The sequence below is a fragment of the Pseudophryne corroboree genome, chromosome 2, assembly GCF_028390025.1.
Source record: "Pseudophryne corroboree isolate aPseCor3 chromosome 2, aPseCor3.hap2, whole genome shotgun sequence".
Taxonomy (NCBI): domain Eukaryota; kingdom Metazoa; phylum Chordata; class Amphibia; order Anura; family Myobatrachidae; genus Pseudophryne; species Pseudophryne corroboree.
Window position 1 is genome coordinate 831,565,652 of NC_086445.1, and position 24,133 is coordinate 831,589,784.

The 24,133-nt window shown below is 44.6% G+C and overlaps 1 protein-coding gene across 10 annotated transcripts in view; it reads left to right on the forward strand.

Moving 5' to 3' along the window:
* Positions 1–24,133, forward strand: part of CDKL5 (cyclin dependent kinase like 5) — an 850,075-nt gene that overhangs the window by 719,572 nt on the left and 106,370 nt on the right. For all 10 annotated transcript variants that reach the window (XM_063955716.1, XM_063955713.1, XM_063955718.1 and 7 more), the window contains 2 exons: positions 12,459–12,539; positions 21,517–21,674. In XM_063955716.1, coding sequence (XP_063811786.1) covers positions 12,459–12,539; positions 21,517–21,674 — 239 coding nt within the window. The remainder of the gene's footprint in view (positions 1–12,458; positions 12,540–21,516; positions 21,675–24,133) is intronic.

Consider the following 24,133-nt stretch of genomic DNA (forward strand, 5'->3'; position numbering starts at 1 on the left):
CTTCATATGTATCTCCCCTCTTTCCTCTCAGCTCCTCCTTCGTCCTTTCTCTCTCCCCCCCCTCCCATCGTAGCACACAGCCCTCCTAGATTGATATGCGAGAGCTATCCCACTTCGGATCACTCTCCAACTTTAAGATCAACATGTCCAAATCATGTGCCTTGAACATCTCCCCCCCCCCCCCGACACCGTAGCTAAACTTAAACAATCCTTCCCCTTTACTTGGAACGCTTCTCATTTGTCTTACCTGGGAATACAACTGCCAAACGACCTATCTCATTTATTCACTTTAAACTTTACCCCCCTCCTCCGAACACTCAGGGCTGATTATAGCAGATGGTACCTCAAGCCACTCTCTTGGCTGGGGAGGGTGAATGTTGTAAAGATGAATACTCTCCCCAAACTACTCTACAAACTACAGACCCTCCCCATACAGATCCCAGACTCCTGGTTCAGATCCATCCAACTGTTAATACAACAATTCATCTGGTCTCGGAGACGGCCAAGAATAAGCCGATCCATTATGACCTGCTCTACCCGAAGTGGTGGTTTCCAATTGCCTGACATCAGAGGATACTATTGGGCAATACTGCTCAATAGGGTTCTGGACTGGACGAGGAGTCGAGACACAAAGCAATGGGTGGCTATAGAGGGACTATACATGCAACAATTCCCAGAGATTTTTCCCTGGCTCCCCTCCCTGCCCAAGCCCCCCTCCCCCCACCCAACTATTACAGCGACCCTCTCCTTCTGGAAAAAGGCACGCCGCTGGCCCTTCCTCTCCTCTGATTTTGGCCCACTGACCTCTTTTCTAGCTAACCCCGACTTCCAGCCCGGCCTAACACCCTCACACTTTCGTGACTGGGCCCTTGAGGGCCTCTTTAGAGTGGGTCAGATGGCAGTTTCCTCAGGAGTTAAACAATTTTCGGAAATACGGTCCAAATGGGAAATCCCGCAACATGACTTTTAGAAGTATCTACAACTTAGACACTTTTTGCACTCTGAGCGTAGATATCTTCGGGCCTCACGAGAGTTAACCCAGTTCGAGAGGATGTGCGTCGCCACATGCCCCCCCCCAGCACACTATCTCCTCACTTTATAGACTACTGCAGATCCCGAATGCCCACAAGCCCATGCCCTTCCAGCTGGCTTGGGAAAGAGACCTTGGGATTCCCCTAACAGACAAAGACTGGCAGATGATATTCCTCAAATCCCACAAAAGCTCAGTCTGCATACAAGTCAGGGAAACTCAATATAAGCTCTTGATGAGATGGTACAGGCACCCCTCTCTCCTCCACTTCATGTATCCTGGAGTGATGGACAGATGTTGGAGATGTCTCGGCGCCACGGGCTCCCTGATGCATATCTGGTGGAACTGTCCCCTACTAAAACCATTCTGGAGGGATGTTGTATCCATCTCTCAAGACATACTTCACACTCCAGTCTCCACAGACCCAGCCTTCTGGTTACTTTCCCATTCCTCAATCTCACTGGCTCAGCATAAAGCATCGCTACTTCGACACCTGTCCAATGCAGCGAGGGCAGTCATCCCCACACTATGGAGATCTCAACTCCCAGCCACTAGGAAACTATGGTTTAACAGAATTAGTTATTACATGAATATGGAAAACATCCTCCTGGTATCCAGAGATAAACTGTCGGAGTTTATGACTATATGGATGCCCTGGATAGAGTATGTGTCTTCTAAAGATTATAAGGACTATGTCTATGCTGTCAAATGATTTAACCACACAATTGATCAAATAGATAGATTGTACCACCACCCCCCCCAATTTGATAGTTATCCCCAGTCTGGTCACACATTGCTCTCTCTCTTCTATTCCTCTCATTTCATTCCTCTCTCTCTTCTACAACTTCTCCACAATGCTATTAAAGATGCTACGATTGTATTATAGTATAGATTGATGCCGAAAGGACATCAGATGGATGTTACTGAAACACCTACTAACGCTAGTGCCTACACTGACCCCCAGCGATGGGGATGATACGCTACCCTACTCTTTACGGCTATGATGTATTAGACCTTCATTTGTGTCCTGACGATTTCCTTCTTCTTTTGTTGAAATGTGATGCAATCCTTGTATTGTTATACTGTTCTAAATAAAAACAGATTACACAAAAAAAAAAAAACATAATGCGCCTTACACATTATGACAACCTTTATTAATGCCCTTTCTCTAACGTCCTAGAGGATGCTGGGACTCCGTAAGGACCATGGGGATAGACGGGCTCCGCAGGAGACATGGGCACTTTAAGAAAGACTTTGACTCTGGGTGTGCACTGGCTCCTCCCTCTATGCCCCTCCTCCAGACCTCAGTTTGATACTGTGCCCAGAGGAGCTGGGTGCATTTCAGGAGCTCTCCTGAGTTTCCTGTAAGAAAGCATTTTTGTTAGGTTTTTTATTTTCAGGGAGCCTGCTGGCAACAGACTCCCTGCATCGAGGGACTGAGGAGAGAGAAACAGACCCACTTCTCTGAGTTTCAGGGCTCTGTTTCTTAGGCTACTGGACACCATTAGCTCCAGAGGGAGTGAGAACACAGGCCTCACCCTGGAGTTCGTCCCGGAGCCGCGCCGCCGTCCTCCTCACAGAGCCGGAAGATAGAAGCCGGGTGAGTATGAGAGGAAAAGATCTTCAGAGGCGACAGAAGACTTCATTGATCTTCACTGAGGTAACGCACAGCACTGCAGCTGTGCGCCATTGCTCCCATACACCTCACAAACGGCAGTCACTGTAAGGGTGCAGGGCGCAGGGGGGGGCGCCCTGGGCAGCAATATAAACCTCTTATTTGGCAAAAGAGAGCATATATACAGCTGAACACTGTATATATGCATGAGCCCCGGCCAATTTTACACTTTTAGTGGGACTGAAGCCCGCCGCCGTGGGGGCGGGGCTTCTCCCTCAGCACTCACCAGCTCCATATTTTTCTCCACAGCACCGCTGAGAGGAAGCTCCCCGGACTCTCCCCTGCTTATACCACGGTAGAAGAGAGGGTTTTAAAGAAGAGGGGGGGGCACATAATTCGGCGCAGATAATAATAACAGCGCTACGGGGTAAAAATTAAATTGCTGTGTTTTTCCTGGGTCATATTGCGCTTGGGTGTGTGCTGGCATACTCTCTCTCTGTCTCTCCAAAGGGCCTTGTGGGGGAACTGTCTTCAGAAGAGCATTCCTTGAGTGTGTCGTGTGTCGGTACGTGTGTGTCGACATGTCTGAGGTAAAAGGCTCTCCTAAGGAGGAGATGGAGCAAATGTGTGTGGTGTCTCCGTCGACAACGCCGACGCCTGATTGGATATGTGAAATTAAGTGCTAAGATGAATTTATTACACAAAAGATTAGAGAACAGACAGGGAATCTACCCATGTCTGTCCCTATGTCACAGAGACCTTCAGGGTCTCACAACGCTCACTATCCAAAAATAATAGACACTGATGTCGATACGGAGTCTGACTCCAGTGTCGACTACGATAATGCGAAGTACAGCCAAAACTGGCAGAAAAGTATTCAATATATGATTATTGTAATAAAAGATGTTTTGCATATCACTGATGACTCATCTGTCCCTGACACGAGGGTACACATGTTTAAGGGGAAGAAAGCTGAGGTAAATTTCCCTACTCTCATGAAGAAAAAGAGCGGGAATCTCCAGACAAGAAGCTGCAGCTTCCCAAAAAGAATTCTCAGGGAGTATCCTTTCCCTAATGGGGCCAGGATACGATGGGAATCTTCCCCTAGGGCAGGCATTCCCAACCACGGTCCTCAAGGCACACCAATAGTGCAGGTTTTAGTGATATCCAGGCTGCAGCACAAATGGTTAAATCAAAATAACTGAGCTACTAATTAAGTCACCTGTGCTGAAGCCTGGATATCACTAAAACCTGCACTGATAGGGCTAAAACACACTAACCGGCTTTTGCCGGCCGGGAAAAAGCCGGACGGCTTTTTCCCGTGCCGGCATTGTAGTTAACAGTGTGAGGGGTAGGGTCCCTTCACACTGCACGGCCCCGGCCCGGCTGCCGGGTTGCAGCCGGGTCTCACCACTGGAGCCAGTGAACCGTGTGTGTGAAGGGGAGCTTTCACACACAACGGTTTTTTCGGAAGCCGTGTCTGATGCTGCGCATGCGCACAGCATCACACACGGCTCAAAGCCGTCCTGTGTGCGAGACTCTGCCGGTTTCTCCCGGATGGCAAAAAGCCGGACAAACTTTGTCCGGCTTTTTGCCATCCGGGAGAAACCGGCCAGTGTGTTACAGCCCTTAGTGTGCCTTGAGGACCGTGGTTGGGAATGCCTGCCCTAGGGTGTACAAGGCATTGACACGTTTACCCAAAAAAGGTAACATTGACTTTACAGCTATCCTCGGGGATCCTGCAGATAGCATGCAGTAAAAGTACTTTGAAGGCCATTTACACACATTCTGGTACACTACTCAGACCGGCGATTGTGTCGGCATGGGTTTATAGCGCTGTAGCAGCGTAGACAGATACCTTATCAGCGGAGATTGAAACCCTAGATAAGGATACCATGCTATTTTCCCTAGTATATATATATATATATATATATGTAAAAGATGTTGTCTTATATATATATATATATATATATATATACATAAGACATGCCCAAAGAGACGTTAGTCTTCTGGGTTCTAGAGTCAACGCTATGTCGATTTCTGCTAGACGTGTCCTGTGGAACATGCAATGGACAGGTGATGCCGACTAAAAGAGGCATATGGAGTTGTTGCCTTACAAGGGTGAGGAATTGTTCGGAGAGGGCCTCTCGGATCTCGTCTCCACGGCTACGGCAGGTAAATCACATTTTTTGCCATATATTCCTGCAAAATCTAAGAAAGCGCCTCATTATCGAATGCAGTCCTTTCGTTCCAATAAAAGCAAGAGAGCAAGTGGATCGTCCTTTCTTGCCAGAGGTAAGGGCAGAGGGAAATAGCTGCACAACACAGCTAGTTCCCAGGAACAGAAGTCCTCTCCAGCCTCTGCTAAATCCACCGCATGACGCTGGGGCTCCCCTGAGGGAGTCAGCTCCTGTGGGGGCACGTCTTCGACTGTTCAGCCACGTCTGGGTCCACTCACAGGTGGATCCATGGGCAATAGAAATTGTTTCCCAGGGTTACAAGCTGGAATTCGAAGAAGTGCCTCCTCGCCGGTTTTTCAAATCGGCCCTACCGAAACAATCCCTGGAAAGGGAGATAGTGTTACATGCGATTCACAAATTGTGTATGCAACAAGTGGTGGTAGAGGTTCCCCTGCTTCAAAGAGGACAGGGGTACTACTCAACTCTGTTTGTGGTTCCGAAACTGAACGGTTCGGTCAGACCCATTTTAAATTTAAAATCCCTGAACCTTTACTTAAAATGGTTCAAGTTCAAGATGGAATCACTCAGGGCGGTCATCGCCAGCCTAGAAGGGGGAGATTTTTTGGTATCTCTGGACATAAAGGATGCATACCTGCATGTCCCCATATATCCTCCTCATCAGGCGTACCTGAGATTGGCGGTACAGGATTGTCATTACCAATTTCAGACGTTGCCGTTTGGGCTTTCCACGGCCCCGAGAATTTTCACCAAGGTAATGGCGGAAATGATGGTGCTCCTGCGCAAGCAGGGTGTCACAATTATCCCGTACTTGGACGATCTCCTCATAAAAGCGAGATCACGGGTGAAGTTGCTGAGCAGCGTATCACTTTCACTGAATGTGTTACAGCGACACGGCTGGATTCTCGATATTCCAAAGTCGCAGCTGAATCCTACAACTCGTCTGCCCTTCTTGGGCATGATTCTGGACACAGACCAGAAAAGGGTTTTTCTTCCGAAGGAAAAAGCGCAGGAACTCATGACTCTAGTCATGAACTTGTTGAAACCAAAACAAGTGTCAGTACATCATTGCACTCAAGTTCTGGGAAAGATGGTGGCAACATACGAAGCCATTCCATACGGCAGATTCCATGCAAGAGCCTTCCAATAGGACCTATTGGCCAAATGGTCCGGGTCTTATCTGCAATTGCATCAGCGAATCACCCTGTCCCCCAGGGCCAGAGTATCACTCCTGTGGTGGCTAAACAGTGCTCACCTTCTAGAGGGCCGCAGGTTCGGCATTCAGGACTGGATCCTGGTGACCACGGATGCGAGCCTCCGAGGTTGGGGAGCGGTCACACAGGAAAGAAATTTCCAAGGACTTTGGTCAAGTCAAGAGACTTGTCTTCACATCAACATCCTGGAACTAAGGGCCATATACAACGCCCTACGTCAAGCGGAGATCTTACTTCGCAATCGACCAGTTCTGATCCAGTCAGACAACATCACCGCAGTAGCTCATGTAAACCGCCAAGGCGGCACAAGGAGCAGAGTGGCAATGGCGGAAGCCACCAGAGTTCTTCGCTGGGCGGAGAATCATGTAAGCGCTCTGTCAGCAGTGTTCATTCTGGGAGTGGACAACTGGGAAGCAGACTGCCTCAGCAGACACAATCTGCATCCGGGAGAGTGGGGACTTCGTCAGGAAGTCTTCGCGCAGATTGCACCAAATAGACATGATGGCATCCCGTCTCAACAAAATGCTACAAAGGTATTGCGCCAGGTCAAGAAACCCTCAGGCGGTGCTGTGGACGCCCTAGTGACACCGTGGGTGTTCCAGTCGGTATATGCGTTTCCTCCTCTTCCTCTCATACCCAAGGTGTTGAGGATAATAAGAAAAAGAGGAGTGAGAACAATTCTCATTGTTTCAGATTGGCCACGAAGGACCTGGTATCCGGATCTGCATGAAATGCTCACAGAAGATCCGTGACCTCTTCCTCTAAGGCAGGACTTGTTACAACAAGGTCCCTGTCTGTTCCAAGACTTACCGCGGCTGCGTTTGACGGCATGGCGGTTGAATGCCGGATCCTAGCGGAAAAAGGTATTCCGGATGAGGTAATTCCTACGCTAATAAAGGCTAGGAAGGACGTGACATCTAAGCATTATCACCGAATATGGAGAAAATATGTTTCTTGGTGTGAGGCCAGGAATGCTCCTACGGAAGAATTCCACCGGGGCCGTTTTCTTCACTTCCTACAAACTGGAGTGAATTTGGGCCTAAAATTAGGCTCCATTAAAAGTTTAGATTTCGGCCTTATCCATTTTCTTTCAAAAGGAATTGGCCTCATTATCTGAAGTACAGACTTTTGTGAAGGGAGTACTGCATATTCAGCCTCCTTTTGTACCTCCGGTGGCGCCTTGGGACCTTAACGTGGTGTTAAGTTTCCTTAAGTCACATTGGTTTGAACCACTTAAGACAGTGGAGTGGAAATATCTCACCTGGAAGGTGGTCATGTTGTTAGCCTTGGCTTTGGCTAGGCGAGTTTTGGAATTGGCGGCTTTATCACATAAAAGCCCCTATCTGGTTTTCCATATGGATAGAGCGGAATTGCGGACCCGTCCTCAATTCCTACCTAAGGTGGTCTCATCCTTTCATATGAACCAACCTATTGTCGTGCCTGTGGCTACACGTGACTTGGAGGATTCCGAGTCCCTTGATGTGGTCAGGGCTTTGAAAATTTACGTGGCCAGAACGGCTAGGATCAGAAAAACAGAAGCACTGTTTGTCCTGTCTGCAGCCAACAAAGTTGGCGGCCCTGCTTCAAAGCAGACTATTGCTCGCTGGATCTGTAACACGATTCAGCAGGCGCATTCTACGGCAGGATTGCCGTTAACAAAATCGGTTAAGGCCCATTCCACTAGGAAGGTGGGCTCTTCTTGGGCGGCTGCCCGAGGGGTCTCGGCACTACAGCTGTGCCGAGCTGCTACTTGGTCGGGGTCGAACACCTTTGCAAAGTTCTATAAGTTTGATACCCTGGCTGAGGAGGACCTCCTGTTTGCTCAATCGGTGCTGCAGAGTCATCCGCAATCTCCCGCCCGTTTGGGAGCTTTGGTATAATCCCCATAGTCCTTACGGAGTCCCAGCATCTTCTAGGACGTTAGAGAAAATAAGATTTTCAACCTACCGGTAAATCTTTTTCTCGTAGTCTGTAGAGGATGCTGGGCGCCCGTCCCAAGTGCGGAATACTTCTGCAAGACTTGTATATAGTTATTGCTTACATAAGGGTTATGTTGTAGTTTCATCGGTCTTGGACTGATGCTATGTTGTTTTTCATACTGTTAACTGGGTAGTATATCACAAGTTATACGGTGTGATTGGTGTGGCTGGTATGAATCTTGCCCTTGGATTACAAAAATCCTTTCCTTGTACTGTCCGTCTCCTCTGGGCACAGTTTCTCTAACTGAGGTCTGGAGGAGGGGCATAGAGGAAGAAGCCAGTGCACACCCAGAGTCAAAGTCTTTCTTAAAATGCCCATGTCTCCTGCGGAGCCCGTCTATCCCCATGGTCCTTACGGAGTCCCAGCATCCTCTACGGACTATGAGAAAAAGATTTACCGGTAGGTTAAAAATCTATTTATTTTTACACATAATGTCCCTTACATATAAGCCGCACATTATTAATACCCTTATACACATAATGACACACATAGTGCCCCCTACACATTTGCTGCACATTATTAGTGCCTCTATACACATAATGACACACATACAGTAGTACCCTTTTACACATATGCCGCACATTATTAATGCCCTTATACACATAATGACACACATAGTACCCCTTACACATATGTTGCACATTATTAATGCATTTTTACATGACACACATAATGCTCCTTACACATATTCCGAACACTACTGCAAAACCAACCCACTCACATGCACACAGCACTCACACTGCCACTAACACTGTGACCTCTGCCTCTGCTTGGATACAGATGTGTCCTCATAAATATTGCCTCAATTCTAACCAGAGCCGGCCCTAACCAATATGATGCCCTAGGCAAGATTTTGGCTGGTGCCCCCTAGCACCAGAGCTGGTTCCGTCTCTGACCTTGCACCTCTTTCCCAGCACCATCACCCCTCACCCATAACAGTCCTTATTTTGGTGTTTGTACCTCCAATATTTTAAATAGGAACAGTTCGCACATTTGGCGCACATCCCAAAAAGGGGGGTGTTTTTGCTGGCAAGGGGCATGGCCACACAATAGTACTCCCAATTCAAATTACGCCACACAATACTGCAACTTTATTCACATTTGATCATGCGATAGTGTCCATAATTCACATTACATCCCACAGTAGTATCACTTTACCTTATCAACGTTACTCCTCACAGTAGAGCTCCTTATTCACATTACATCACACTGAATTGCTCCTTTTTTACATTACACCACACCCTATTGCTCTTTATTCACATTAGATGACACAGTAATGCCCTTTCTATACGCAATGCCACATAGTAGAGCACCTTATACACATAATGCCACACATTAGTAATGCATTTATACACATAATTCCACACAGTAATGCCCCTTACACATCATGAGACACATCATTAATGTCCTTAGAAACATAATGGGGGAGATTCAAATGTTTGAAAAGTCGTTGGGTGTATGTTTTTTCCTGTCTATTAGATAGGAAAAAACAGACTCCCAACTGACTTTTCAAACATTTGAATCTCCCCCAATGCGTCGTACACATTATGACAACCTTTATTAATGCCCTTTTACACATAATGTCCCTTACACATATGCCACACATTATTAATGCCCTTATACACATAATGACACACACAGTGCCCCCTACACATTTGCTGCACATTATTAGTGTCCCTATACATATAATGACACACATACAGTAGTACCCTGTTACACATATGCCACACATTATTAAAGCCCTTATACACATAATGACACACATAGTGCCCCTTACACATATGCTGCACATTATTAATGCATTTTTACATGACACACATAATGCTCCTTACACATATTCCGAACACTACTGCACAACCAAGCCACTCACATGCACACAGCACTCACACTACCACTAACACTGTGACCTCTGCCTCTGCTTGGATACAGATGTGTCTTCATAAATCTTGCCTCAATGCTAATGTCGGGCACCTTTTTTTATTAAAATGCATCTTATTTGCATTGCTATGTAGCTAGGATGCATAAGCAGCTTCTGCTGATTAAAATGATATGCAGCATGCCTATATACTGTGTGAGACTGTGGCTGTATCTGCATATGATATGCTACACACAGAATATAGGCATGCCGCATATCATTTTAATCAGCAGAAGCTGCTGATGCCCCTATGCATATCAAATGCCCTAGGCAATTGCCTAGTTTGCCTATACTTATGGCCGGCTCTGATTCTAACATCTGGCACCTTTTTTTAATGAAAATGCATCTTATTTGCATTGCAATGTGGCTAGGATGCACAAGCAGCTTTTACTGCTTAAAATGATATGCAGCATGCCTATATACTGTGTGAGACTGTGGCTGTATCTGCATATGAAATGCTACACACAGAATATAGGCATGCCGCATATCATTTTAATCAGCAGAAGCTGCTGATGCCCCTAGGTATATCAAATGCCCTAGGCAATTGCCTAGTTTGCCTATGCCTAAGGCCGGCTCTGATTGCAGTCATTTATTGCACAGTGGTCCAGCTTCCAATTCCTTGTTTGCTGCCTGGCTCTCTTACTCCCTATCATTTGATCTGTCTAAATGATTTTCAATATTCCCATTGAAAATTCCAATGACAATGGGGCTACAAAACTTATGCCACTTTCTTCTGCCCTTAGTCTCTCTCAGTTGAATTCTCCCACCCAATGTAAAGGACACTTGCCATTGACCATGCCTTTCCTGGTTTCTTGTCCATCTCTAGTTTCTCCAACTTTCCTTCCTCTGACAACAAACTCCTTTATTTTATCTGCACTTTACCTCATGACCATCTTTGACTCAAATCCATAGTATTTAAACCCCAACCATGGAACACCAATCAGACCCACCACTTGCTCATGCACTATTTGCACCATTGGAGGAAATCTCCCTCCAAAGCCAACTTCTTACTCTACAGTATAAATCAATCTTTTCATCTTACAAAACCGCATTTTTAATTACCAAGCAAACATACTTCCCTAATAATTGTCTCCATTCTACTGAAGTCTTTGTCACCTTCAACTTACCTCTCTACCCACATGTACCACCTATACCTTCAATAAATTACAACATTGGGCAAGATTTTACCTTATTCCAGATCCTGCACATCCCAGCCACCTTCTCCTACACGTCCCAATTCACCCTGATCTCATAGCAAGGACAGTGTCTCTCACTCCGAAACCTGCCCTATTTCACCCCTATTCCCACTCAACTTCTTTGTTTGTTCTTCTCCACTGAACCATTTCCATCCTCCTTTATACATGCACACATATTACCTGTTCTAAAGTAACCTTCTCGACCCAATCCCTCTATACAACAACTGTTTGTGTCTGATACCTTGTAACCTACTTTATCTATTTGAATGACTTGTCTACAGCTTCCAGTCTCACTTTCTCCCTGCTCATTTCTTTTTTTCAGCATCGTGGCTTCTAATGCCAACATGTCTCAGAAACTGCCCTAACAGTTCTTCTTGAGTCACTTGAAGTGACTCACTTCCTACCTATCCACTCCTTCAATACTGTATATCTACTTCTAGCACATCCTCCCCTCCACTAACAGTGTCTGTTCTAGTCTCACAAGACTGTTGTTGGCCACCCACTTTTTTCACTGCAAATATCTTCTCTTTATCAAATCTTTTGTTTACTTGACCTCTTCCTTTCTGTTCTGTTTTGTTTAACCAACTATCTCTCTGCTATCTACTAATGGATGCCCATGTTCAAAACCAAGCTTATAATTTAACCTAGTCCAAGAGTTACCACCTTCTCCAACTCTCCCTCACTGTCAATGACATCACATTGTACTCAGTTTTCCAATTGTGTTGCTTTGGTATTAGACGTGGCTCTATCTGCTTTATTCCCCACATCCTGTTTCTCTCTCAGTACTGTTGCGTTCACTTTAGGAATATTGAGAGAATATGCCCTTTTCTTACCCAAGATGCAATCAACACTTCTGACTCATTCTCCCATCATATTCCACCAAGAATAACTCTAGCTCTGCCTGTGCTCCTTAGCATTCTCCTCACCCTTCAACTCTGCTTCAGTCAATCTTAAATGCAGTGGCAAGATAGATTTTGCTCTCTTGCCATTCCACAACCTCCCATTGTTGTGTCCTCCTGAAATCAGTCAAAATGATTCACACTCATAGATTCCTCAAGGAAATCCGTGTGTCAGGCACAATTCACTCATCTACTTGTGCGAGTTCACACTTTTTACAGAGCTAGACTATAATACAAGAGGCTTGCATGCAAGATCTTACTAGTAGAGCACACTTACTTATGATATGAAAACAGCTGGACAGACACAGTATATGAAGCTTATTTGAGATCTTCTATATTTGGTTCTGTTTATTGTGTGTGATATTTTTCAAAATGTTGGTATATTAATGCATTTTTTCTTCATTCCTCAAGTTTCCTGCTGTCAATCATCCGCAGTCTTTGGAAAGACGATATTTGGGAATCATAAGTAGTGTTTTGCTTGACCTCATGAAGGTAAGGAGCAAATTATTATACCTTACAATACAATATAGGTGCAAATGAGTTGTAATTGTAATTAAAGTAATGAGTTCCGCCAGCTCTAAACCTAGGTACACACCTAAACGATCCAGCGTACGAGCCCATGATATATCATTGCTGTATCTATTGTGCAGTACATCAGATGGGAAGATGCGACCACACAATTCATCAAATGATTGGGTGTACACATTGTGCCTAATTCCGACCTGATCGGTGCTGTGCGTTTTCAGCATCTCTGCCCAGCGATCACCTCTGCCTGATTGACAGACAGAGGCATTCGCTGGGCTGGAGGGGGTGGGCCGGTGGCATTTGTCCGCCGTTTTAGGGAAGCGGTCCGAACAACGCAGGCGTGCCTGGACCGTGCGGGGGCGGGCCGCGGTGGCTGCGTGAATGTCACACACAGCCGCTGTGACCCTCACAGCGACGGGTAACTCCCTGCCAGCGCGCAGGAGCTGCACTTGTGGGGAGCTACTCTTCAGGTACAAAAGCATCGCCGCCGTGCAATGCTTTTGTACTTGTGCGACGGGGCAGTTCCTGACATGTGGGGCAGACTAGCCCTGTGCTGGGCGTCCCCCCGCATGTCAGGAAAGCTGATCGGAGATGTGCTAAATTTAGCACATCTACTATCAGGTCTGATTTAGGCCCATTATACGATGGTTGTTGTGATCCATCGCAGATTGGCCAATATGGGCCTAATTCAGAGATGTACTCAAACCTACATACATTTCCGATGCACATATGCAGATCTGTTTCTGAATGAAGTGCTGACGACGGCTGGCATTTCAGAAACTGGGGGAGTGTTGGCCCCATATTCTGGGTGTGCTGAGGCTAATAGCAGCTTCCTTGGTAAAAATACCAACCATACAGAGTAACCTGAGGGTTACTCAGATGACCAATGTTAACAAAGATGATCGATGCTGCATTGGCAGGAGCCATCTATTTACACAAGACGCCCCCTGTGGCATTAACATATTATTGCACAGCCGCTGCATAGAAAGTCAGTGTGCAATTCTATGAATTAGGCCCTTTATCGTATATATTGGGGGTGATCCAGATCTGATCGTAGATGTGCTATTTAGCACATCTACGATCAGTTACTCAGACATGCGGGGGGACGCCCAGCACAGGGCTAGTCCGCCTCGCATGTCAGGCCCTGTTCCCCCCCCCCCCCCTCCCACACGGGTGGGAAAGCATCGCATGCGCGGCGATGCTTCTGCACCCGCCGAGAAGCTCCCTGCCTGCGCAGCCTAGCTGCGCTGGCAGGTGGCTACCCACCGCTTCCCGGGTCGCAACAGCTGCGTGTGACGTTGCGCAGCCGCCGCGGCCCTCCCACGCAACGGTCCAGGCACACCTGCGTTGTCCGGACTGCGCCCCACCAACAGCGTTCTAACGACGTTGGCACGCCTCCTGCCCCACGACCGTCTCTGCCTGTCAATCAGGCAGAGGCGATCACAGCCCTGAGATGCTTTCAGCATCTCACTGGGCCTCCCGGGGTGTACACACCTGCACACTCCCCACAGGGCTTCAGATTACGATCGCTGTCGCTGAAGTGATCCAGTCGGAATTAGGCCCATTGTGAGTACCCAGCTTATGGCTCTTCCAGCACAGCTACAGTTAGTAGTTCAAAAGTGTTAAAATTTTTTATAAAAAGCACTTCTAATAAGTCTATAAAAGAAGAATATTTATTTATGGATTAGCATCACTTAGCAGGCTCACATCAATAATGCAAATCCTCTGTTTTCAACTCCCAAAGGTCTAGGACAAGCCCAAAATGTAAGATCCCGTCCTCAGAATCCAACAATCCATGCACAGACAGAGCAGAAAATGAATGTAAAAAAATATTAAATGATATGTTTATTATTCAAACTCGTAGGAGAATGAAACCCGCAGCTTGACTTATATCACTTTACCAGTGTTGCCATTACAGCTTCATCAAGAGATATTATTAATCCGGAATGCACACTAAGAAAAATAAAGGAGCTGGATTTAGATCATAATCTCATGCTATGTAAACTAGATATAAGCCTTTTTTTTATTTTTTTTATATTACTATCAGTCAGAGGCATATGCTGACATTTACTGACGGGTAGCCAGGATTGTATTTTAGCATGCATGTTCTATGAATACTTTTTTCCAAGTCTAGGGGGCCAATTCAGAGTTGCATGTATGTCTACTTTGCTTATGGTTCTCACAATTTTTAGCACTGAGCATGTACTTTAAGCCGATTCTCAGTCGTACTTATCTCAGATGTATCTCTGAATGGGTGGCACTCGGCACAAGGGCACGTTCACACTTAGTCATGTCGTGGGTGGGGTTGGGGGGTGTAGTCTGAATTGAGGTCTGTGCTGAACTCTGCATACGCACCCAGATATCCATCTGTCTCCGACTGACCCATAGGACCTAGTTTTATTCCGTTGCACATGTGTGCTGATAATGGTGATGGCATTTTGAACAAGTGTGATACAACTAGGCATATGGGCGAACATCCACCTTTAGTTCCGTGCACACAGTGGGAGTGTAACTGCATGTGACTTGCATGCAACACTTAATTGGCCCATAACATGTCTTATAATACACAAATTGTTTATCTGTGAACATTGGGGGTAATTCCAAGTTGATCGCAGCAGGAATTCTGTTAGCAATTGGGCAAAACCATGTGCACTGCAGGGGAGGCAGATTTAACATGTGCAGAGAGAGATAGATTTGGGTGTGGTGTGTTCAATCTGCAATCTAATTTGCAGTGTAAAAAATACAGCAGCCAGTATTTACCCTGCACAGAAACACTATAACCCACCCAAATCTAACTCTCTCTGCAAATGTTATATCTGCCACACCTGCAGTGCACATGGTTTTGCCCAACTGCTAAAAAAAATTCTGCTGCGATCAACTTGGAATTACCCCCATTGTAGCATTCAGTAGTTGTTAAATTGTGAGTGAACACATACATCATGAGATATCAGTATCCTATATAAAAAGTCCACACTCCCTGGTGTATTGCCAGATGGCTTCAATCCTTATGATACCTGTTGTCATTCAGGTAATTCCAAACTGTAACAAACAGGAAGGTACGGGTTGGGTTTGGGTTACCGGCAGTCGGGATCCCGCCCCGCCAGAATACTGACAGGGGGGCGAGCACAACAAAGCCGTTTGCGGGCTCACTGCGCTCGCCATTGGTTCTATTCCCACTCTATGGGTGTCGTGGAAATCCCATGAGTGGGAATAGCCATCGACCCACTGCCGGCATTCTGGCAGCTGGGATCCGAACGTCAGTATGCTGACCGCTGGTATCCTGACCGCCGGGATCATCATGACTACATCCCAAATGTACTGTGCATGTGCCTACTAGGGCAGTATTTTAAATTAGTGCTTAATGCTGTAGTAAATTGATAAGTGAACCCTTACCAACATTAATAATACTCTGGCTTATCTAAATTATTTGTGTCCCAGGGTCTTCTGAGAAATTCCTTTAGTACAAGATCACCCAACCTTGGATCTCAAAAGATAGACATAAGCACCAGCGAAACATATGGTGTAATATATTTAAACACATTTAAAAGCAAAATGGTAATAAAATACAGTATGCATACATTTAAATAGATTAAAAAAAACCCTGCTTATCTACATATAAAATAGTTTCCTCCATAATGTTGAATTGGGTGGTAAGGGGAGCCACAGCTTGTGCATTTAGAAGAGAATTCATATTGGAATTTTTCAAAGTAGTTTATAGGTGAGCCCATGTCAACTTTGTGCCTTATTCAGAGCCAGTTGCACCCAGAATCACAAAATGCGATTGCAAATCTTTTCACGTTTTATGCAAATTTCTAGTTGCAGCTCCCTTCCCTAGGGTTGTGACTCTTTCCCCATGTCGTATCTGGCTGAGATTAAACAGAATTGCGACTGAAGGAGGGGTTTCTGTATGCATTCACGATAATACTAATATTAGTACACAATGCAATCACATTACAGTTAATGGTCAGATACAGCAAATTATCTATACTCAAGGTGCATTTGCAATGCTCAGTAAAGCAGATACAAATATACTGTAATTGTTTTGTTTTAATTGCAACACTAATGCATATAGCATTATTTATTTGTGTAACGGTAGGCTTACCATACTGTACTATCCCTTTAAACTGGGACATGCATGAATTATACATGTTCTGTGGCTGATTAAGAGCAGGTGAAATGCAGGCTTGAAGTCAGCCTACCACAGAACCTGTTTAATTCATTAGTGTCCTGGTTTAAAGGAATAGTATGATAAGCCTATGTAAAGGTTTAATCACTTGTAAAACAATGGAGCATCAGGTTTAGAGGCTTCGCATAAATGGGAGTGTTTTCACTGTTTATGACCAATCACACAAAGTCATCACTACCAAGTTTGCTCTTACACCAGGGTCAGCGCACACGCAACTCAGACCCCTACAGGAGGCTGCACTGAGATTTTTTTTTTTTGTGCCATTTTAGTCATGCTCTGCGATTGCACGCCCACACCACACCCTTTTTGTACTTTTTCTCACACCCATTGCAATCACATGCATGCCCACCTTCCACGAAGCCACGTTTATTCCAATTCCGGTCTCAATCTCCTTGTCGCACAGTCTCAAGTCACATTTGACTAAAACAAACAAAAACTGCTGAAAGCGCCTCGTAATAAGTTATTCTATACAAAATTCCCCAATTTCAGTGCGCTGCTGTGTAGGCACTGTGTATTTGCCTAATTGAAGGAAACTAGATTGAAAAAAGAACTCAGCTGCGCAATGAAATTGGAAACATGAACAAAAGCTGACGTTTGTTGAGATAAATTATAAAGAAAAATGTAATATGACAATGAAGGAAATTACATACAATAAAACATATAGGGGGTAATTTCAAGTTGATCGCAGCAGGAATTTAGTTTGCAACTGGGTAAAACCATGTGCACTGCAGGGGAGGCAGATTTAACATGTGCAGAGATAGTTAGATTTGGGTGGGGTGTGTTCAATCTGCAATCTAATTTGCAGTGTAAAAATAAAGCAGCCAGTATTTACCCTGCACAGAAATAAAATAACCCACCCAAATCTAACTCTCTCTGCACATGTTAAATCTGGCTCCCCTGCAGTGCACATGGGGGGTAATTCCAAGTTGATCGCAGCAGGAAATTTTTTAGCAGTTGGGCAAAACCATGTGCACTGCAGGGGAGGCAGATATAACATGTGCAGAGAGAGTTAGATTTGGGTGTGGTGAGTTCAATCTGCAATCTAAATTGCAGTGTAAAAATAAAGCAGCCAGTATTTACCCTGCACAGCAACAAAATAACCCACCCAAATCTAACTCTCTCTGCACATGTTATATCTGCCCCCCCTGCAGTGCACATGGTTTTGCCCAACTGCTAAAAAAATTTCCTGCTGCGATCAACTTGGAATTACCCCCATGGTTTTGCCCAATTGCTAACTAAATTCCTGCTGCGATCAACTTGGAATTACCCCCATAGTCTGGACATTAAACCTTATAGGGAAAATAGTAAAATACCCTGTACTGGATATCAGATAAAACAAGCACTTGTGATGTGAGCGGTAACAACATGCAACATTTGTATCCAACAAGTGGAAACAGTATCGTATCCTGGATATGAGTGAATTGTTAGAATGTGGAGTAATTCATAAGTTCTAGACTGGTAACTGCAGTCCCATGAATGTATTAATGGAGCTCCGGTATGTAGAAATACTCCAATGTCAGATAAAGTCAAAATTACCTCTCCCGTGGGCTGGTTTCTAACCGAGCGTCCTCGGTTTGATTATCCTGCGTTGCCCACCACGTAGCTGTCACTGTCCTTTAGGACTCCTCAATTATTTTTTACCTACTGGACTTCTACACTCTGCCTAACAAGCATTTTGCACGACAAGCACTTTCATCTATATTTCTAGACTGATATTGGCCTTACAGCCCCTGCAGCGGCTTATAGTCTCTGCACGCCGCAGCTGACATCGAGGCCCACCGAGCGGCATTGGCAACTCAGTCTCCATAGCGGCTCCTCTATACCTCCAGCAGCGTCTCTGTGTAGGACTCCGCCCGGTGCAAGCTTTGCACTCTCCCTCCCAGTGACAGCTACGTGGTGGGCAACGCAGGATAATCAAACCGTGGACGCTCGGTTAGAAACCAGCCCACGGGAGAGGTAATTTTGACTTTGACATCTGAGTATTTCTACATACCGGAGCTCCATTAATACATTCATGGTACTGTAGTTACCAGTCTAAAACTTATGAATTACTCCACATTCTAACAATTCATTCATTTCTAGGATACGATACTGTTTCCACTTGTTGGATACAAATGTTGGATATTGTTACCGCTCACATCACAAGTGCTTGTTTTATCTGATATCCAGTACAGGGTATTTTACTATTTTCCCTATAAGGTTTAATGTCCAGACTATATGTTTTATTGTATGTAATTTCCTTTATTGTCATATTAAATTTTTCTTTATAATTTATCTCAGCATACGTCAGCTTTTGTTCATGTTTCCAATTTCATTGCGCAGCTGAGTTCTTTTTTCAATCAAGTCACATCTGAGACTGCACAACGACGTGCATACACAATTTTTACAACTTGACACAAATCTCACACATTGTTTCAGACTGATTGTGATTAAGGCCCCTTTTCACATTTGGTATATACAGTATCTCAGTTAATTGTATAATACATAGTAAAAAGAGAGCTTTGTCATACCACTTAAGTTAAATGTGCTATATGTGTATCCAAACCATATAGATCAACTCAGCAGATGAGCTTGCAGGCACACAACTATCATGGTTGATGCCACATGTTCTTTCTCACATTATGGATGCATAAAAGAGGATTTTTTTATATGATCTATAAATTAGAGATGAGCGGATTCGGTTTTACTCGGATTTACTCGGTTCTCAAAACGGCATCTTATTGGCTCACGGATGTCACGTGTTTTGGATAGCCAATCAGATGCCGTTTTGAGAACCGAGTAAATCCGAGTAAAACCGAATCCGCTCATCTCTACTATAAATAGGTCCGTTATGTGTTCTTGCACATAGCTCAGTACATGTTCAAATAACAGTTGTTATACAATGTAAAAAGACCATGAAACATATAAACAAAGAATACATTTAGAAGAAAATTAGACCATTGACAGAAATTGAGTGACTAACCAATACAGATGAATTCATTGCCTTACCGTACTCTCCCCCACCCTTAAATCTCTCATGTGCTTACTTAAAACCCATTTCTTTACAGTATCATATATCCCAAACTCCTGCAAATCGCAACATACAGTATGTGGTGCTGATTGTGGGTCTGTCTACTCACCCTCCTCCTACACTCTAATGCCTATCCCCTCCACTTCCCTCATCCTCCGCAGTAATGATGCCCCGTTTCCTCCTACTGACTCTCAATATACTTTCCTTCTAGAATTGACACTCTCACAAGCAGAATCCTCTTTACCCTACAGTATGTCTCGTGGCTGTCTGTCTTCCCTGTTACATAGTTCGTCCCTCTAATGTTATTAATTGTTATACATAGTGCAATGCTGACTATCAATGCACATACAGAAAATAGTTTGTGTTTGCCTCATGCTTATGTTTGCACCTCACATTTGCTATTAATATACAGTACTCATTTGACTGTACTTCTTACAATGCATAGATCTATATATAGATACTCTATATAGCTAGAGATAGGTACAGATGTGTCCTCATACACCTAGCCTCAATACGCCATGTGACGTGAGATGCCTGGTGCGAATGAGCTGCAAGGTCCCGTGCGTCTCTGCTAGTTTTCCATTCCATTTCATATGCAGATACAGCTGCACTCGCACACAATATATACACATGCCACATATAATTTTAATCAGCAGAGTCTACTTGTGCGTCTTATTCGCATAGCGATGCAAATAAGACACATTTTTCTGGTGAAAAAGACATGCTCACGACTAGGCGCGACTAGAAGGGCTGTTTAATGGCTTTAGGATATAGAAGGACACATCTGTAGCTAACAGATGAGTTGACAGCGTAATAAATACTGTAGATACCCTGAGGAGGAAACTGATTAATCTAGTGAGGAATAAAGCACTAATACTGTAAATACCCTGAGGAGGAAACTGATTACTCTAGTGAGGAATAAAGCACTAATACTGTAAATACCCTGAGGAGGAAACTGATTAATCTAGTGAGGAATAAAGCACTAATACTGTAAATACCCTGAGGAGGAAACTGATTAATCTAGTGAGGAATAAAGCACTAATACTGTAAATACCCTGAGGAGGAAACTGATTACTCTAGTGAGGAATAAAGCACTAATACTGTAAATACCCTGAGGAGGAAACTGATTACTCTAGTGAGGAATAAAGCACTAATACTGTAAATACCCTGAGGAGGAAACTGATTACTCTAGTGAGGAATAAAGCACTAATACTGTAAATACCCTGAGGAGGAAACTGGTTAATCTAGTGAGGAATAAAGCACTAATACTGTAAATACCCTGAGGAGGAAACTGATTAATCTAGTGAGGAATAAAGCACTAATACTGTAAACACCCTGAGGAGGAAACTGATTAAATCTAGTGAGGATTTAAGCACTGCTTTTTAGTGAGCCACCTTTTCTCAGTTCTTTTCAAGTCTCACTGTATTGTATGATTTATAAATCTTCCAACTGCCGCAGATAAGATTTGAATATCTCAAACTCGGTCCTCAGGACCCCACACAGCTCATGTTTTCCAGATCACTTGTGGATTTTTAAAATGTGGCAGTTGGTGATACACAGTGCACCTGCCGGGTGACCTGGAAAATGTGAATTGAGTGGGGTCCTGAGGACCACTGGAATATCGCATAGGTTTTATCTTTTGTTGATCATGCAGGATTTCAGGTACCTAAATAGCCATGATATTTCCCTGTTACATTTATAACCTCAGTTGTTTTTCATGATTATAAATTAATCTTTGTTTTATCTAGAACCTATTGAAGCTAAACCCGTCTGATCGATATTTGACTGAGCAGAGCCTGAACCACCCTGCATTTCAGACTCAGAGACTCTTGGATCGTGGTGGGAGTTCTCCTTCCAGATCATCCAAGAGAAAAACTCATCACTCAGACAGCAACTCAGCAAGCAGGTCATTGTCTCTCTCAGTGATATGTGATCATTTCCTCCACAATACCAATTTGTTTCTAAGGTTGTGAAGATTGCCACAACAGAAAAAAAAAAAAAACAGATAAAAACGTATCTTGCAATTTTGAGTAGTTTAAGCTATATCTTGGACGGGTTCACTACGATATGCCGGCGGTCGGGCTCCCGGCGACCAGCATACCGGCGCCGGGAGCCCGACCGCCGGCTTACCGACAGTGTGGCGAGTGCAAATGAGCCCCTTGCGGGCTCGCTGCGCTCGCCATGCTACGGGCACGGTGGCGCGCTACGCGCGCCACACTATTTTATTCTCCCTCCAGGGGGGTCGTGGACCCCCACGAGGGAGAATAAGTGTCGGTATGCTGGCTGTCGGGCTCCCGGCGCCGGTATGCTGGTCGCCGGGAGCCCGACCGCCGGCATACTGAAGACCACCCATCTTGGACAGATGTCACCGATTTCCAGGATTTTTTATTTATTTTCCTATTTTTAATATTAAAGTCAAAGTATACAGTACATTGTGTATTTGAAATGTTTTTACTATGAAAACGGAAATTAAAATAGTACTTTCATGTGATATAAATTCACTTTTTCCGCTCAATTTATATTGCACCTTTAGGGTACATTATAAATTGGGTAGCAATGTGTAATGACACCTATAGAATGGCTGCTTTCCCCGTGGTCGGGCTAAAGGTCCACTGTATTTGAATGACAGCCTCATTTATCAGCTCCTTACACCTGTACAGTAGGTGTAGTCACAAGTACAAGTTATTAATGTAACACAATAGCACAGAAGAGCTGCTTGTATGCATGGAAATAAATGCAGATCTTATGCTGTATGTACAGTGGCAGAACTAGTGAGTTTTGGGTCCAAGGGCAAAAATATGCTCTCCCTTCCCCACAATGGAAGGGAAAAAAACATGATTTTTATTGTTATTGGGTAATTAGCCTTATTCTAAAACATGAATACATGAATACTCAGAATTACAGAACTTGTGCTGAATTAAATAAGGGCACTTACATGTATGAGAGATGTTTCACTCTGTTTTTCTAAAAAAAATAATCTGAAAAATAAAAATTTGTGACATTTGGGATTCAATAAGTGTTGCACCTTTTTCCACTTTTTACAGTATTCAAATTCTTCTCACAATTCCCAGGCCTTCAGAGGTTACCACAGAGAGGGCCTAATTCAGGTTTGCTAGCAAACCAAAAAAGCAGCCTAATGGGCAAAACCATGTTGCACTGCAGGTGGGGCAGATTTAACATGTGCAGAGAGAGTTGGATTTGGGTGGAGTGTGTTCAAACTGAAATCTAAATTGCAGTGTAGAAAATAAAGCAGCCAGTGTTTACCCTGCACAGAAAAAATATAACCCACCCAAATCTAACTCTCTCTGCACATGTTATATCTGGGAGTTGTAGTTTATTTTCAGTTTCTTCCCTGTAGTGCATTGCGGTGCCGGACCAGCGCCAGCTCCTTCCTGCTGAGCGGTCCTCCGCCCTCCATCCCAGGCAATGCACAGGTAGCTTGGCACAGCAGGAATTGCCAGACACCACGGCTTAAGGGATTCCACCCATTGCCCGAGGGTGGCACCGTCAGGCGGCGCCCCCTGCTCGGCTGGCGCACCTGGCGAGTGCCATCCTGGCCAATGGGTAGATATGCCCCTGACAAGACCCTCTATAAACATGTGCAGCAGAAATGGCAAGATGTAGGTTCAGAGGTTAGCTAACATAGGATATGTAACCATACAATAAACCAAACTAACTGAGCCATTGTGCGGCGCCTAAGTGTAATGGGAAGGTGGAGGTGGTGAACCTCTGGAGTGTCAGTGAGGGGGCTTGCTGACCGGGCGCGGGTGAAGCTGCTGTCTTAACTGTACCAGCTGGTGACCAGACGCCGCTCCCGCTGCTCCATGAATGTGGAGATGCCAATCCCGCTGTCACTACCGCCTCTGCCGCTAGGAAGGTGCACTGTGTGGATCCCGCTGCAGCTGCCCTGCTGCCACTGGGAAGATGCGTTTCACCCGCAAAGTTCGGACTTGTTCACTTTTTGTTCTACAGGACTAAAGCGATACCCCATAACACAGGTGTGCTAATTTGAGTCTAAATAAGGACTGAAATTTCCGTTTTACTTTCCCTCTATATATTATTTGAATAAGAGAATTAGATTGCTCAATTTAATGTAAAGATCTTAAAAGATTTAATGCTAAGATCCATAAAGAGATGTTTTACATCACATTTGCCTCCTAAGCGCCCACACTGATATTCATCAGTTTATATTATCTGTTAGGGGACAAGATTTTAAATTAATTCATTAAAAATTATGTTTTATACTGTGAAAATATAACAAATTAATTTAGTATTGAACAAAAAAGTCTTCTCCCTTCTCTTTGCTTGTACTTTAAAACCAGAATAACCCCCAGAAGCCGCTGGGACCCACTTCCACGTCTAAAT